The sequence below is a fragment of the Paracoccidioides lutzii genome (assembly GCF_000150705.2).
Source record: "Paracoccidioides lutzii Pb01 unplaced genomic scaffold supercont2.15, whole genome shotgun sequence".
Classification (NCBI taxonomy): domain Eukaryota; kingdom Fungi; phylum Ascomycota; class Eurotiomycetes; order Onygenales; family Ajellomycetaceae; genus Paracoccidioides; species Paracoccidioides lutzii.
Window position 1 is genome coordinate 41,800 of NW_015440961.1, and position 17,720 is coordinate 59,519.

At 29.9% G+C, this 17,720-nt stretch overlaps 1 protein-coding gene across 1 annotated transcript; it reads right to left on the reverse strand.

The window, feature by feature from the left end:
• Positions 1-10,361: 10,361 nt before the first annotated feature.
• On the reverse strand, positions 10,362-10,871 carry PAAG_12061 (hypothetical protein; the record flags this gene model as incomplete). Its single annotated transcript, XM_015847601.1, has 2 exons — positions 10,362-10,661; positions 10,845-10,871. The coding sequence occupies 2 exons, from the start codon at positions 10,869-10,871 to the stop codon at positions 10,362-10,364; spliced, it is 327 nt and encodes a 108-aa protein (XP_015702751.1).
• Between the last annotated feature and the right edge of the window lie 6,849 nt (positions 10,872-17,720).

Consider the following 17,720-nt stretch of genomic DNA (forward strand, 5'->3'; position numbering starts at 1 on the left):
TCTTTAGAACCTGTTATGAGATCTATAAATACTGAGTGATTCTCTTTGATCTTATAAATACTTCTATCTGCTTTCAATGATTTATTAACAATATCTTCTTTAACTATCTAAATAAATTTACAACAGTATTCATGAATGATCTTCTGATCTATAGTAAGAATCTAAAAGAGCACAAGCAGTAGATAAATTCAGTGCTAGACTGACTAAAGACAGCTGATTTGCAAATCAGTATTCAGAAATGTGAGATTGTAGTTCAGAGAACAAAATATCTAGAGTTTATCATCAGCACAAAAGAGATTAAGATAGACTCAGAGAAGACAGCTATTATTGTGAGATAACAGATTCTCATCACAGTTAAAGAAGTTTAGTCATTTTTAGAATTTAATAATTTCTATCAATGATTTATAAGAAACTATAGCTGAATTGCAAAATCACTATACCAGTTGACAAAGAAGACTATCTTATTTGTGTGAACATCAGAATGCAAATCAGTCTTTGAAAAACTAAAGAAATAGCTAATAAAGACTTCAACACTATATTACTATGACTCTGAGCAGAAGATTCATATTGAGACTGACATCTCTGACAGAGTAGTAGTTGAGATACTAAGTCAAAGATTTGAAAATAATCTTTGACACTGAGTAGTCTTCTATTCAAAATCAATAAATGATGTAGAGTTTAATTATAAAGTTCATGATAAGAAAATACTAATAGTGGTTCAAATCTTACAAGAATGATGAGCAGAGCTTGAGAGACTACAATGAGAGAAATGATTCAAGATTCTCACTGATCATTGTGTACTAAAATACTTCATAACTATTAAAAAGCTGAATGCATATCAAGTCCACTGAGTAGAGTTTCTTTTTCATTTCTACTTTGAGATCAAGTATCAACCAGGTAAGGTCAATCTGCTAGCAGATGCACTGAGCAGGCTTGAGCAAATTAGAAGGCAACAGAACAGCTGTATACAGATTCTCCTATAATCAAAGACTCTTGACTCTCAGATCACTTCTTCTATGAATATTACTAGCATCAACTTCTTAGAGAAAGAGAATATTGCTAAATGCATAGTGTTTTTAAATAAGACAGCCATCTTAATTGAGCCTTTGTGATAGCAGACAGATGATGAGAATAATCTCTATATAATGAAAAATAATATACTACAGTACAATGAAAGACTAGTGATATCTGTTTAGAAAAAAAAAACTCTAATAGCTAAGCTATTGCAGAAAATTTATGATCAAGCTTTAACAGTATATTCTGAAAAATGAAAAACTCTGATTCTGATGCAATTATACTATTGATGAGTCATCTGATAAACAGATGTTCTATATTACATTTGAAACTATCATGTATACTGAATTAGTAAAATTTCAAGAGATAAAACTTCTGATTTGCTAAAGTTATTATCAATATCAGAATGAGCATGACAGCATATTGCAATGAACTTTATAAATGTATTAAAAAGCAAAATAGATTATAATATCATTTTGATTATAATATATCAGCTAAGAAAGAAAATAATTTTCATTTCAATCACTCAGGAAGTTACAGTCTAAGAGCTGATCTGATTATTCATTTAATTCTACTATTCATACAATGAGATATCTGACTCAATTGTCTCTGACTGAGATTCTCAGTTTTTATCAAGTTTTTGAGATGAGTTTACACAGATTCTGAGCATAAAACTGAAACTTTCAACAGCACATCATGCACAAACTAATAGATAGATAGAAGTGATGAATCAATACATTGTCACTCATCTTTACCTCTATGTCAGTTACTATCAAGATGACTAAAATGAGTAACTGCTCATTATAGATCATGCCTTCATAGCTACTTCAAATACTTTTATAGAGATCTTTTTCTTTCTCATAGTAAATAAATATAAATTATGAATATTATTTGACTGATAATCACTGATGAAGAAATTGAACATGAATGAGAAAAGAAATTAAAAGACAACAAGAAGCTTTATTCACTAAATAAAAGAGATCTGAAATTAGACAAGCAAAAGTATAAGAATAGCATAGAAATAAATAAAGAGACAGACTGACAAGCATCATCAAGAGTCTGATTTTGCAGTGAGAGATTATATTTATCTGATATTGAAGTCATATAGAATAAATCAATCAAGCTGTAAACTAGCAGAGCAGAATGCTGGTCTCTTCAAAATTCTGAAAAAAATAAGTAATGTCTACAAACTGAACCTCTCTGCAACAATAAAGATTCATTCAATCTTCTTCTCAGATAAGCTAAATAAATACTTCAAAGATCTTTTACCTAGGTAGACTACTAGACCACCAGACTCAATTGAAATAAATGATGAGAATGAATGAGAAATAGATTGTATACTGATCAGTCAAATAAGCTGAAGCAAGCTGTAATATCAGATACACTGAAAGAAATTTGATGATAATTCTTCATGATACTATGCTCACAACTTCAAGAAATTATCACATATAGTATAGGATTTTTATAAAATCAATTCTATAAAAGTCAGATTATCAAAACATCTAGATGAATGAGTAAAAGCATGAGAGATGAGCAGCTACCTCAAAGATGAAGATGATGATAATCTACTAACATGAGAGCATGTTTGTTTCTAGATTGAAGGGTGATATTAGACTTAGTGCTAGGGCTTAGTGCCAGAGAGGCCTAGATTTATCTCTATCATGTGATCACATGATGATGCCCCACATGTAACTCAGCAGACCAGTATGATCTGGTCACATGATCATGTGAATTGTTTACAATATGTCACATGATCACACAGGCTGTTTATAATCTAAGCAGACTCTGATATCTTTTTTTGTTATCAATCTTAGTATTTTGTTATATAGCAGTTAGCAATGCAGAGAGATCTATTTTAGACAGCTCACATCTGCTCTCTAACATTAATTTCCCACTTACAATGAGTAAATGCTGAGTATGAAACTTTATCAAGTATTATAATGAGCTGAAATTTAAGTTCTCATACAAATATGATCATCAGCAGGTCTTATATGAAGATTCTAAGATTATTCATGAGTGATTTAGACTTGTATAAAATACTATTGTGAAGTATGAAATTCTGAAAAATGATATCTACAATTTTGATAAAACTGAGTTTCAGATAAGTATAATTGAGACTATCAGAGTAATAACTGAATCTGAAAGAGCTGAGAATCCTAAGCTTGTACAGTCTGAAGATCAGAAATGAGTGATTGTTATTGCTGAAGTCAATGCAACTGGCTAAGTCTTGCATACAATGATTATTCTCAAAGAAAAGATACATCAATTCTGCTGGTATGAGATAGAAGAGCTATCACATGACTGAGTGATTGAAATTAGTAAGAATGACTGAATCACTGACTAGCTAAGCTTATACTGACTGAAAGAAGTGTTCAATAAGAAGACTCTATCTCATATGAAGAGCAGATATTGACTGTTGATTCTAGACTGACACTGAAGTTATATCTCAGCTGAATTTAATCAATTTTACACTGAAAATCAGATCATTACTCTCTATATATCATCACATTTCTTTTATCTTTTGCAGTCATTAGATGTTAGCTGCTTCTCATCTCTAAAAACTGCATATAAACAGCAGGTGGAAAACCAGATGTGGTTTGAGATTAATCATATTGATAAGAAGAAGTTTTTGAGTTTCTATTCTGCAGCTCAGACACAGGCTCTGACTGAGAGTAATATCAAGAGCAGTTTTAGAGCTGCTGAGCAGGTTTCATATGATTCTGAGCAGATTCTCTTGCAGCTTAATATCATGATGCATACTCTTACTCTTTTAGAAATCTCTTACAGCTCTCAGGCCTTTTAGGCCATAGCTACACTATATAATATACACTAATTGGAGCAGCAGGCTGAGAAAGTTAAAGAATATATCAAGCACTGTATGCAAAACCTACTCAGTCCAATCAATCATGCTCTAATTCAGCTAGTCAAGAGGTGTCAAATGACAATGCATAGTGCTGCTATTCTAGCAGCTAAAAACAGAAAGTTAAAACTTATAAATATCAAACAAAAGAAGAAGTGAGAAAGAGATTATATGTATATAGCTCAAGAGAGTGCTTTGAAAGTTGAAGAAGACTTGAATCATATACAAAGAGTCAATGAATGAGAGCAAAGAATAGTTGAGACTACTGAGTTATAATCATAAAAATATACAGCATCATAGTATAATGTATATGAGATTATTGAGCATACTGCTTATACATACTTTTAAATATATAGAAAATAATTTATAATATAATTTGCTAGTTTTTCTTTATAGTTGAGACTTTGAAGGCATTCTTATTATATAGTGAAGAGGAAAATAGCTGACTTACTTATATGATCAACTTGCTTATCAATTACATTAACATAATTGAACATCTGTTAGTACAAAACACCTGTTCATATACTTCTCTGCCATGTGACACATCTATCAATTTAGCTGTCAAAATATCAATAACAAAAAATAGTCAAGCTTTTTATTAAGAAAAAAGAATTTAATTAGTCATTCAGATATTGAAGACAGGTCAAATTTCAAGTGTCTGAGCTGCTGCATACATATATTAGATTTCTCACATCAGCTTAATTGAGCAGCTATACAGCTGTACAATATCAAAAGATTCTCAGCTTAAAAATTGAAAACTCAGTTTTACAGAGAAATCAGTCTTTCAGTACATAATATTTATGAATAAATGAGATCAGCTCTCTCAGATGAGCATTGTATAAAAAATAGTCAATCTCTTTCTTATAAATTAAAATAACTCTATCACTTCATCAGTTGTTGATATAAAATAAATTAATCAATTTATTAATTATTACTCTGAAATAAAGACTTAATTTTCTTAATTTTATAATAATCAATGAGTTCAATATGAAGATTTTAAGATTATTTAAAAATAATTTAAGTTTATATAAAATATTATTCAGAAGTATGAAATTATATAAAAAAATATATATAACTTTGATAAAGTTGAGTTTCAGATAAAAATTATTGAAATAATTAAGATAATCATTGAATCAGAGAAAATTCTTTATCTGAAATTTGTACAGTCTGAAAATACTGAAAAAGTCATCTTTATTAAAAGAGTTAATACAACTAACTGAGTATTATCATCAATAATCATTTTCAAAGAAAAGTTACATCAAGTCTTCTAATATGAGAATAAACTACTGTAAAACTGACAGATTGAAATCAGTGAAAATGAATAAACAATTGACAAGCTAAAATTGATTTGATTTAAAAAAATATTTGATAAATATATATAATATTATATGATTGATTAATATCAACTCTTAATCTTGAATAAATATGACAGTTATAATAATTCTGAGTTTGATCAGATTTTATAAGGGGTTGAACCTCTAGATTTGCTCTGACTAGCTGACTCAGCCTAGCCATCATTTGCATGTGCGCACATGATCATGCTATGTAAGCTTGCTTAAGCTTGAGTTTTCATCTCATTCTTTTCTTCCTTTTCTCAAGCAATTTATCCTTATTATATAGGAGGACTAGCCTCTAGTTCTTAGAGCTTAACTCTTTACATTATGAATTGCTTCACTCTTTTCATTGATAGGTTACTGAGAGTTTTAATTCTATATCATGAAGCTCAGCAAATGTGCTGACATATGATAGACTATTGAAAGCCTTAAATTCTGTATCATGAAGTTCAGTGATAGCACTGATATATGAATAGACTTGATTAGCAATCATGCTAACAAATAAATGAGCAACATTGAAAATGTCTAGCTGAATGAGATAAAGTAACAGACTTATACAACAAATACACAAATGAATCAACACAAAGTAATGAGCAGGGATGCTCTCAGCAGCTTTGAACAACAATGAATGACCTTTCTTCAACAGCAGGAACAGATTCAGTATGAGAACAGAAATTTAATAGCACTAAGCAAGCTGAAATAGCTAATCTACAACAAGCTTTGAACACTCTGACATCAATTCTCTCTCAATTGAACTCACAATCACTCATTGCAGTCAGAAGACCAAAGACCAAGCTATCAGACTGTGAGAAGTATGATGATTCTAATCTGAAGCACTACTCTCAGTAGGAGCTAAAGCTTCAATCAAAACTTAAGATCAATGAGAAAGCTTTATATAATAATGAGAAATGTGCTTGATATGTGTACTCAAGACTGAAAGAAATGACAGCAGCTTGAGTTTACCTCTGAGTTGAGAATAATAAGAACAAGATCAACTTCACAGTAGAGAGCTTACTGAAGCAGACATGCATGCTCTTTAGTGATTCTGCATAACAGAAAAAGGCTATGCAAAAGCTCAACAATTTATGACAGAGTAGAAGAGCTCTCTTTGACTTTCTGCCTGAATTTAATCAGCTACTGCTGGAAGCTGGTAGTCACAGATGAGATGATCACATTAAAAAGAGGTATTTGAAATCCACTCTAAGCATGAAGCTAAGGGAAGGCATGATGAGTGTAAGAAAATCATCTCTCTATAAGAATTACTGCAAGGAGCTTAAATTAGTTGATCATCAACTCTCTGAGCTTAAGACTTTAAGGCAGTATGTAAAGAGTTAAGCTCTAAGAACTAGAGGCTAGTCCTTCTATATAACAAGGATAAATTGCTTGAAAAAGGGAAGAAAAGAATGAGATGAGAACTTGAGCTTAAGCAAGCTCACATAGCATGATCATGTGTGCACATGCAAATGATGGCTAGGTTGAGTCAGCCAGTCAGAGCAAATCTAGAGGTTCAACCTCTTATAATACCTCTCTTCTCCCTCTTTGTTATGAGTCTTTACAACTATTTAAAGCTCTCTTTATATCTAATTTTGCCTGCTGAGAGGCCTCCCAAGCATTCAATGCCTTTACTTCTTATAGAAGACTCATGTCATTTCACATAGACTCAGCTCAATCTATTCATTTAACAAGGTATTGCTTTTTTCTCTGATAGATTCATTCACTCTGAATTTTCTCAATCTCAAACTCAGGTTCTTCTGAAGTCTCTATAGTGAGTGATTGTCAGTCAGTTTGTCTCTGACTAGATAGAGAATTCATCACTGCAGCATGTAGAAGCTTTACATTAAAGACATTGTGAATGCTGAGTGAGATGTTCAGTTAGTAAACATGAGATTCTATCTTTTCTAACATGATATATTGATTGTATTTCATGTTCAGCTTCTTGCACAGATGATTAGTTCTCATGTTCTCTAAGCTCAATCAGATCTTATCTTCAGGTTAAAAGCTTGAAGCTGAGTCTCTTCATCTATTCATATATTTCTCTTGAGATTGCTGAGCATCTGTCATTTTTACTTGAGCTCACTTCAACACTTTACAGGCCTTCCTCATATAATTATTCACAAACTCAATGAGATTATGTGATATTTCAATGGGGGGTGCATCAGCTATATCAATGAAGAAGATGTGGAAAAGATGTATTAAAAAGAATAAGCTTACACTCATTGAGGCAGCATCTCTATTATTGATGACCAGCTCTGCTAGAGAGAGTCATTCATACTAGTCATTTTGTTGAAAGCTAATGTACTTGCATAGATAGATTTTCAGAGTCTGATTCATTTGCTCTGTAGCTTCATCAGTCTCTGAGTGATAGACTGTGAAGAGTCATCTCTTAATGTCTAATTTCTCACACATCTGAGTTCAAAATATGTTTGTGAAAGCTGACCCTCAATCTGACACTATCACCTTAAAAATGTCATGTTGAGAGATGATGTTGTGAAGAAACACTCTAGTCACTGTCTCTGCATCAGTTTTCTTAACTGCTTTTAATATAACTTCCTTGATCAGTCTGTTCATTATAATCATGATGTTCATGTATTCTTTAGAGCTCAGTAAGTTCACAATAAAGTTCATAGAAAGCTTCTGCCACATGTGTTCAGAAATAAGAAGAGGCTTAAGCAGTCCCTGACATCAATCTCTTTATGCAGTGTTTAATCTGCAAAGATAACAGTTTTTGATCATTCTTCTCACATCAGCAACATAGTCTGACCAGTAGAACTCATGTCTTAAAACTTCTGCTGTTTGCTCTCACCCAGGATGACTGATAAGAGATGAGTCATGAGTCTCATGCACTAATCTGATTTGAAGAGGTTTGAAGTCTGACACTCACTTACAATCTTGAAAGAGAAGCTCTTCATTTTCATTTAAAGAGCACTCAGAGACAGAGGCCTTAATGCTGAGTTCAGAAGAAAATCTGAATCTTCTCTCATGAAAAGTTTGCTTCAAACACTGCAGAATCTTGTTATTTTTATGAGTCTCATTTCACTGAGCTTAAAGAAACATCTCAAATTTCACACTGGCAGCAGTCACTATTGATTTCATTTCATATGTCAGTATGTTAAACTTAAGTAGTTGAGCTTGTCTCTGTCTGATTCTCTCATCATCAGTGCTCTGTAGCATGTTCTGCTCTCTTTGTAATAGAGTGTCTAGTTCAGTGTTCAACTTCTCTGATCAGTAATCAATTCTGAAGTTGAATCAATAGAGAATATCCATTCAATGTAGCTGTCTTTTATTTAGTCTGTGTGTAGTCATGAAGTATTCTAGATTCTTATGATCTGTGAGAATCTTGAATTCCTTTACACTTCATAGCTCAGTGTCTCATTTCTTTAAACACTCAATTATCACTAATAACTTCTTATCATGAATCTCATAGTTGCATTCCGCAGGTGAATGCTTGTGAGAGAAGAAGACACATAAGTGTAGAATGCTCTGCTCATCATATTGTAGCAGCACTTCTTCTGAGATGTAATCTGAGAAGTTCATTTTCAATATAGTCTCATAGTCAGGGTCAAATTGAAGCAGAATTGAAGTGAAGATAAACATTGATTTTAAATACTTAAAAGCTTTCTCAACCTTGCTCATCTACAAAAAAGAAACATTCTTACATGTAAGAATCATCAGTGAGATTGTGATCTTTGAGAAATCCCTGATAAATCATCTATAGAAATTGGCAAAGTCTAAAAATCCTCATATACTCTTAAGAGTAGTAGATGTTGCTTATTTCAAAACAGCTTTAACCTTCTCTGAATCTATTTATATACCCTTTTCTGCTTCAATGATAAATTCAAGATATTTTATGCTGTTCACCTTGAACTCACTCTTTTTGATGTCTGCCTGCAGGCCTGCTTTCTATAGACACATAAGCATCTTCTGTACATGCTCACAATGCTCCTGTAAGCTTATTAAGGAAAATATCAAGATGTCATCTAAATAGACTAAGCAGAAGTCATTCAGATATCCACATAATTTCCAGTTGATATATTTTTGAAATGTGCTTGGAGCATTGGCCAAAGCAAAGGATGTAATCAGTCATTCAAATAGCTCATATCTGGTTCTAAAGGCTGTCATCCACTCATCACCTTCTGTGATTCAAATCTTGTGAAAAGCTGCAATAATGTCCAGCTTAGTGAATCATTTAGCCTGTCTAATTCACTGTAGAGTCTTACTGATTAATGATAGAGGATATCAATTCTTTCAGGTATTTTGTTAAGAGCTTGATAGTCTACACAGAATCTTAGCTCACCCCCAGGCTTCTTCATGAATAGTATAGTGGTGGCTGCAGGGGAGTTGCTCACCCTAATAAAACCCTTATCTAGATAATCTGTAAGAGTCTTTCACAAAGCCAGTAGTTCCTCTCAAGATATATTATATAATGAGCCTCAAGGGGGTTGTTCTGTGCTATCATCAGTCTTTTTAATTAGTTCAATCCCATGATCTCTACCTGGGTCATGAAGTAGGGGTAGAGCATCAGTGGCTTTCTTATCAAATATATTCAAAAACTCATGATAATGTTCAGACAGCTTTTCTCTAGAGTCAATCTTTGATTTTACTTCTAGAGTCTTTTAAATGTCAGTCTAACTGACAGTGAAAATCTTGATGTTTCACTTCTCTCAAGTGCTCACAAGCCTAGAGAAGCTTATGACAGAGATAAGAATCACATCAGCTTTTGTGTTTGAACTAGACTCTATCTCTATGCCACTCTCTTCAAATCTTACAATTCTTTGATAAGAGATCATAGTCACCTTTTACTGGGTCAGCTAGAGGTCACCTAGATACATATCATGACCATGTGATTCATTCATCATGTAGAGAAAGGCTTATTCAGTTATACAATCATCTATATCAATTCAAATGCCAGTCATCATGCTTGTGGAGAGTCCTATAGAGTCTTCAAAGCCAGTCATTTTAACAAGAGGAATTTCAATGCACAGGAGCTTATACTTGTTAATGTAGAATTGAGAAATAAGATCATAGACATTACATTCACTGTCTATCATTACTCTAGTCAAAAAGGCATTATCTACTAGAGCATTGACAGTGAAGGGTTTGAATATCATCTTAGATTTAAATCTTCTTTATTACTTCTTCATAAGCTTTTTATTTTACTTCTTCCAGTGTCTTTTGATTGAAGTTACTCTTTTTCCTGAATTCTCACTTATATCCATATTGTCATTATTCAGTACCAGCTTGGAAATCATCTTAGCTATCATGAGAGTGGCAGGGTGTCTGGGAGGTTTGAACAGGTAGCTCTTAATCATATGATCTCTAACTCTGCATTTCAGGCACAGGCCTTGCTCTCTTAATTGATTAATCTCTGTCTGATTTATCAATTTGATGTGATGAGCACTTGGGGTCACAGCACCAGGAGAGAGATTCATCAGATCATCAGTAGAAGCTTGAGACTGATTTCATCAATCAAGAACAGTATGACAAAGTGAAGAGTGTAGATTAGACATTATATGATCTGAAGAAGATCTGTCCTCATGATGTTTAGATCACTGTCTTAAAGTCTTAAGCTCAGAGAGTTGATGATCAACTAATCTAAGCTCCTTGCAGTAATTCTTGTAAAGAGATGATTCTCTTACACCCATCATGCCTTCCCTCAGCTCCATGCTTAGGATGGACTTCAAATACTTCTTTTTAATATGATTATCTCATTCATAACCACCAGCTTCCAGCAGTAGCTGATTAAATTCAGGCAGAAAGTCAAAGAGAGCTCTTCTACTCTGTTGTAGATTGTTGAGCTTTTGCATAGTCTTTTCCTGTCATGCAGAATCACTAAAGAGCATGTGTGTCTGCTTCAGTAAGCTCTCTACTATGAAGTTGATCTTGTCCTTATTATTCTCAATTCAAGGATAAACTCAAGCTGCTGCCATTTCTTTCAATCTTGAGTACACATACTAAGCACATTTCTCATTATTATCTAAAGCTTTTCTATTGATCTTAAGTTTTGATTGAAGCTTTAGCTCTCACTGAGGGTAGTGCTTCAGATTAGAACCATCATACTTCTTGCAGTCTGATAGCTTTGTCTTTGATCTTCTGACTGCAATGAATGATTTTGAGTTCAATTAAAAGAGAGTTGATGTTGAGATGTTCAAAGCTTGTCATAGATTAGCTATTTCAGCTTGCTGAGCTGCTATTAAATCTCTGTTCTCATGCTGGACCTGTTCCTGCTGTTGAAAAAAGGCTATTCATTGTTGTTCAAAGCTGCTGAAGACGTCCCTACTTATTGCTTCATGTTGATTCATTTGTGTATTTATTGTACAAGTCTGCCACTTTATCTCATTCAGATAGACATTTTCAATGTTGCTCATTCATTTGTTAGCATGATTGCTAACTCAGTCTATTTATATATCAGTGCTATCACTGAACTTTGTGATGCAGGATTTAAGACTCTCAATAGCCTGTCATATGTCAGCACATTTGCTGAGCTTTGTGATACAGGATTAAGACTTCTGATGACCTATCAATGAAAAGAGTGAAGCAATTTGTAATGTAGAGGATTAAGCTCTAAGAACTAGAGGCTAGTCCTCCTCTATAACAAGGATGAATTGCTTAGGAAAGGGAAGAAAAGAATGAGATGAGAACATGAGCTTAAGCAAGCTCACGTAGCATGATCACGTGCGCACATGCAAATGATGGCTAGGCTGAGTCAGCCAGCCAGAGCGAATCTAGGGGTTCAGCCTCTTATACTTCTGTTTCATAATACAGTTTCTTGCAATGTGATCTTTCTCCTTGCAGTAGTAGCACTGAATGTCTAAACAGATGCTCACAGTTTTCTTTATAGAGAATTTTATAGCAGAGATACCAGAGAAAGTTCACTATTAAACATCTATTAGAAGTTTTATTTGAGAATATTAATTTTATTTCTCTGCAAGCTCTTTAACTTCTAAATGACATTGATTGTCTGAAGAATATAAGCTGTCTGAGCACAGATCTTCTGAAACTCAGTATATGTATTGATAATTATATTAACTACTACTATTATTCTCTGAAGATCAAAGAACAACTTATTATTGAAATCTGTATTATAGTCTCTTTGGACAATTTTGATCTCACCTGTCAGATGTAAGAATCTTGTAACATATTCATGATAATTATTCTCATTGCACATAATCAGCTTGTGATAATCACTCTTAATATTTTGCAACTTGTTAGCATTCTCATATATTGACTTGAGATGCTCAAATATCTCTTCTGCAGTCTGATATTGCTCAGAGTGATTCTCTTTCATACAGAGTGCAATATGACATACTATGTTCTCATCTATTCAGTTCTCAATGTATGCAATTTTCATGCATTCAATAGAGTAGTAGTCAGTGTTCTCTCAGAGCTTGTTCTTCATTTGAGAGAGTCAGTGTTCAAATTTCAGCTCTTTGCTGTCAATGAAGTGTTTTGAGTTATCAATCTTAATAGATCTTCTGGCAGTCTTAGAGAAAATGACATCTCAACTTGCTGCTTAATTGCTGACTATCATGTGAATCATAGTGTGGCTAAGTTCATCATATTCAGCAATTAACTTATGAATCTAACTCTGCTTGACAGCAGTCTGATTAATAATGTTATTTCATTTCATTCTCAGACATGTAATTATATCTCTCAATGATTTTTTATTATTAAAGATGTTATCAAAGATCACTATTAATTCATTATAAATATGATCACTGTCTGAGTGAATTGCCTCTTTGAACTTCTTAGTTGAGATATATGATTGATTGATTGATCTTGTTAGAATGTATCACTAGTTCTTTTGATCTCTTTCAAGAAGTTGAGAGTCTGTGATGATCATCCGATGTCAGATTGAACTGTTGTTTTCAATAGTTGATCTGATAAGTTGTCAGACTCTTAACTAGCAGATTCTAATTTAACTGAAACACTTGAGTTTTCCACTGAAACCAGAGTAAAAAGGTAGAAGAGAACCTTAGTATTATGTTAGAGAGTGAATGTGAGCTGCATAAGAAGGAAATTCTCTATGTTGCTAACTGCTATGTAATGAGAATATTAAAATTGATAAGGAAAAAGAGGTGTTAGAATCTGCTCCAATTATAAACAGCTCACATGATCACGTGCTCACATTATAAACAGCCCACGTGATTACGTGACCAGATCACGACCGATCCACTAAATCACATGTGGGGTGTGATCACGTGATGGAGATAAATCTAGCCCTGGCGCCGAGCCTAACAATAATTAGAATAATAGAGAATAAATATATTGATATAGTGAGCACTATAAAGAGAAGAGAATAGCAATGAATGAAATATATATATAGAATTAAATAGTAATTAATCACTGAATCTTTTGAAAAAACTTTAAAAATTCAGAGTATTTATATGTATAAATAAATAGTAATAGATTTTATCTCTAATCTTTTATAAAATGAGAAATTAATAATAAAGTGATATAATTCTTTATAAAGTACTGATTTTATTCTTCAGAAAGTGCTGATTTTAAAGAATTAATTTTTGAGAACTGCTGATCTATACTGATTCTGAGTACTGAATTTTGAGATAATACTAATTCTTTAAAAGATGCTGATTCTAAAATATTTTAATAAATAATATAAAAATAAATACTTTAATAAGCAGTGTGATAAGCAATATGAGAGCAAGAAGTTAATATAGAGAGTTTTAATATCACAGTTACTTTCTCTTTCATAGATACTGATCTCAGCAGCTCTAGAAAATAGTTATTTTGAATATATATATATATATATATATATTAGATATTTATTAATATAGAAAATAATAATTATAATACTTATTTAATGATATTGAGAAACTAATTATCTCAGATGATTATCATGAAAATATTTATTACTATAAAAATAAAAAGAGAAGATATTTTTTATTCTTTGAATTTTTTTTTATAACTTTATAATTATAATTATTATATATTTTTTGTAGTTGCTACTGTCTCTAATTTTAAAGTTTTTTTTTCTTTTTTATTTTTATTAATATAATAGAATCTATTTCTATATTCTTTAAGTAAGCTTTTTTATTTTTAGTATATTTAAAATCATTAAATATGTAATAACAGTTGATAGTTGATAAATATACTAAGTTATAGCTTATGATTATTGATCATATGACTGACTTTGATTTAAAGATATTCTCTGTAAATAATGCTTGCTCAAGTTGAGTAATTTATCTATAATATATAATTATTCTTATTATGAGAGGTGCTATGACTCTTATCATCTTGTATATAAACTATATATTCAAATGAGTATAGTGTATCTTTAACTACTGTGTTAGATAGATCTTTATACTATTAATATAATGACTGATTGTTATTTATCTAACTTACTTTCTTTTTTAAATTAAGTTAATTGTTTACTTTTTAATACTTTTTATTTTTTGCAAAGAAAGTGAGATCAGTAAAGATCTTATATTATCAAATCAAGCTGCTGTATTTGATAGCAGTGTTAATAGCTTTTTTTCATATTACTTATTTAGTAAAAGCTCATACTACTATCTTAATTAATATTATTCATCATATTTAATGTTGAAGTAAAACTACTTATACACTAATAATATTTTCTGAAGATGAGAAGTGAAAGAATACAGAGAAAGAAGTTATATATAAGATGAAGAACTCTGAGTTAATTGAAAAGAAAAGTATTCAGCTTGAGAAGAGAAAAATTACTGTATCTGAGCAGCATATAATGACTATGATAATTATAAATAGAAATTAAATCAAAGAGATAATAATATCTTTTTCAAAACTTAGCTAATTTTTAAAATTTTAATTTAAAAATACTCTTATTTAAAAGCTCTTACTGAAATTAATCAAACTCTCAATTTTCATACTATTCAAATAAAATTTAAAAAATTGATTATTGAAAATATACTTTTCATTAAAAAATAAATATTTATCAATAATTTTTATTATCAATCTATAACACTTAATTTAAAAAATATAAGAATTAAATAAATAAGAAATTAATTAAATTAAAATAATTTAAATAGTTTTTGAAAACTTTTATTAACTTATTTTGGATAAGAGACACATCTGAGCTCTTTGTAATCTCTGTCAATTTTTATTTTCTTCTCATTACATCAAGTACTTTCTCACATCACTCTCATTAAAGTTTGTCTAAACACGACAAAAAAGATACTTATGAAAAGTGAAGAGCATATGATCTAATATTCTTGCACTTAATTTCTATAGATTATGAGCTAAAGGTTAGAACTAGATAAGTATAATCAATAATAGAGACAAGCTAGAACTAAATATATACTTATAAGATATTTTATAAAATTAAGCTTTAACTAATATTTATTATTAGATTTTTACTTAAGGACTAGAATTTATTTAACAGTTTAACAGTAATAGAGCTTATAAGAATATAAATAAAAATAACAGTCTTCAATTCAATGATTATCAGATTTACAATATATATAATAGCTTTATTAATAAGAATATGTAGTAAAGAATTATTTAAAAAAATAAAAATATTAAGTTAAATCTGATAGAATTATTGTAAGTAGAATGAGCAAAGTGAGCTAAGCTATTGAAGTGATTAGAATAAATCAAACTATTAGAGCAAGCTAAATTGTTAAATCAGCTGAGAAGTATATAATAAGAATAAATAGATAAAATTAAAAGTTAATAACTAAATAATATATAAAAATTTCTTATAGATATAAAAAAGATTTAGCTACTAAGCTAGATAATTTCTAATTGATATACTAAAACTTTAGTAAAATTAAAATACTTTTGAAGAGTTTAGTTAATTCTAAGCTCTGATTTTATAGAGAATAAATTCAAATTTAGTAATATAGATTATTAGAAATTTAATTAAAATATAATAGAAAAAACTTCAAATAAATCAGAATTGAAATTAATATAGAAAGTCATTCAGAGTTATTAATTTTGATAAAGCTTTTTGATAATATTTTCAAATTTTTAATGAAGAGTAGCAAGAGAAGCTTTCAAAATAAAGATAAAAAAAATAAAAATTAATAAAGATTTTAAATACTCAGTATAATTATAATTATTAATAAGTTTAAATAAATATAAATACAGATATGAATATAGATATAGATATAGATATAGATTTAAGTATTTAGTATAGTCATAACTACTGAAAAGCTCATATGAATATAAATATAAATATATAAATTTGCTACTTAATCTCCAGAGGTTTTTGAGAAAAAAAAAGTTTAATATTATATCATGACTTAACTAAAGTCAGGATGATAACAAGATAACAGCTTTAATTTATCTATCTAACTAAACAGCTATAGTGAGAATACTAAACTGAAAATTAAAATAAAAAATAAATAAGCAACTGAATATATATAATAATTAAAAATCAGATTAAATCAACTTTAATAACAGATATAATTAAAAATTAAATCAGATCAATATGAGCAACTGAATATGATTGAGGTTAGAATAGATCAATTTTAAGAGTATAGTAAAGTAGATCAATTTTATTTTATATATAAGCAACTGCACTATAATAGAAAAACTTTAAAATTAAAGATAATAATAATTATAAAAAATCTATAATAATTATAATTATGAAGTTATAAAGAAAAAGAGATTCAGAGACTAAAAGATATTTTTTCTATTTATTTTTATAGTAATAAATACTCTTATAACAATTATTTTATATAATCAATCTCTTAATATTATTATAAATAAATATTATAAGTATTATTCTCTATGTTAATAAACACTTTATATATTTATCTTTATATTAATAAATATTTTACATCTTTATATATATTAAAAAACAATTATCTTTTAAAGATGCTGAGATCAATATCTATAAAAAATAAAAGTAACTGTAATATCAAAACTTTTTATACTAGCTTTTTGCTATTATACTATTTATTATATTGCTTATTAAAGTATTTCAGAATCAGTATCTTTTCACATCACTTATTAAAGCACTTTAGAATTAGCATCTTCTAGAGAATCAGCATCATCTCAAAATTCAGCACTTCAGAATTAATATGAATCAGTATTTTCTAAAGAATAAAATTATTATACTATTAATTTTTTATTTTATAAAAAATTAGAAATAAAATCTATTACTATTTAATCATGTATATAAATATTTTAAATTTTCAAAGTTTCTTCAAGAGATTCAGTAATTAGCTACTATTAAATTCTACATATATATTTCATTCATTGCTATTTTAGAATAAAGAATAAATAAGTAGCTGAATATAAAAAGGTGTTTAAGAATCAGATCAGATCAATCTTTTAGCGTAATGAGATGAATCAATCTTAATTCATATACAAGCAGCTGCGCTATAGTATTATATTATGACTCAATTTATAACTAATGTAATTTCACATTGAGTTAGCCATCACACTGAGTTAGTCAGCAAATTCACTGTATCTCAACTAAGTAGTTTTTAATTCAAATTATCTTAACACAATAAAGCTCAATTAAATTAAATTAAATTATACTTGATTAAGAGTATCTTAGTCTTGTATAC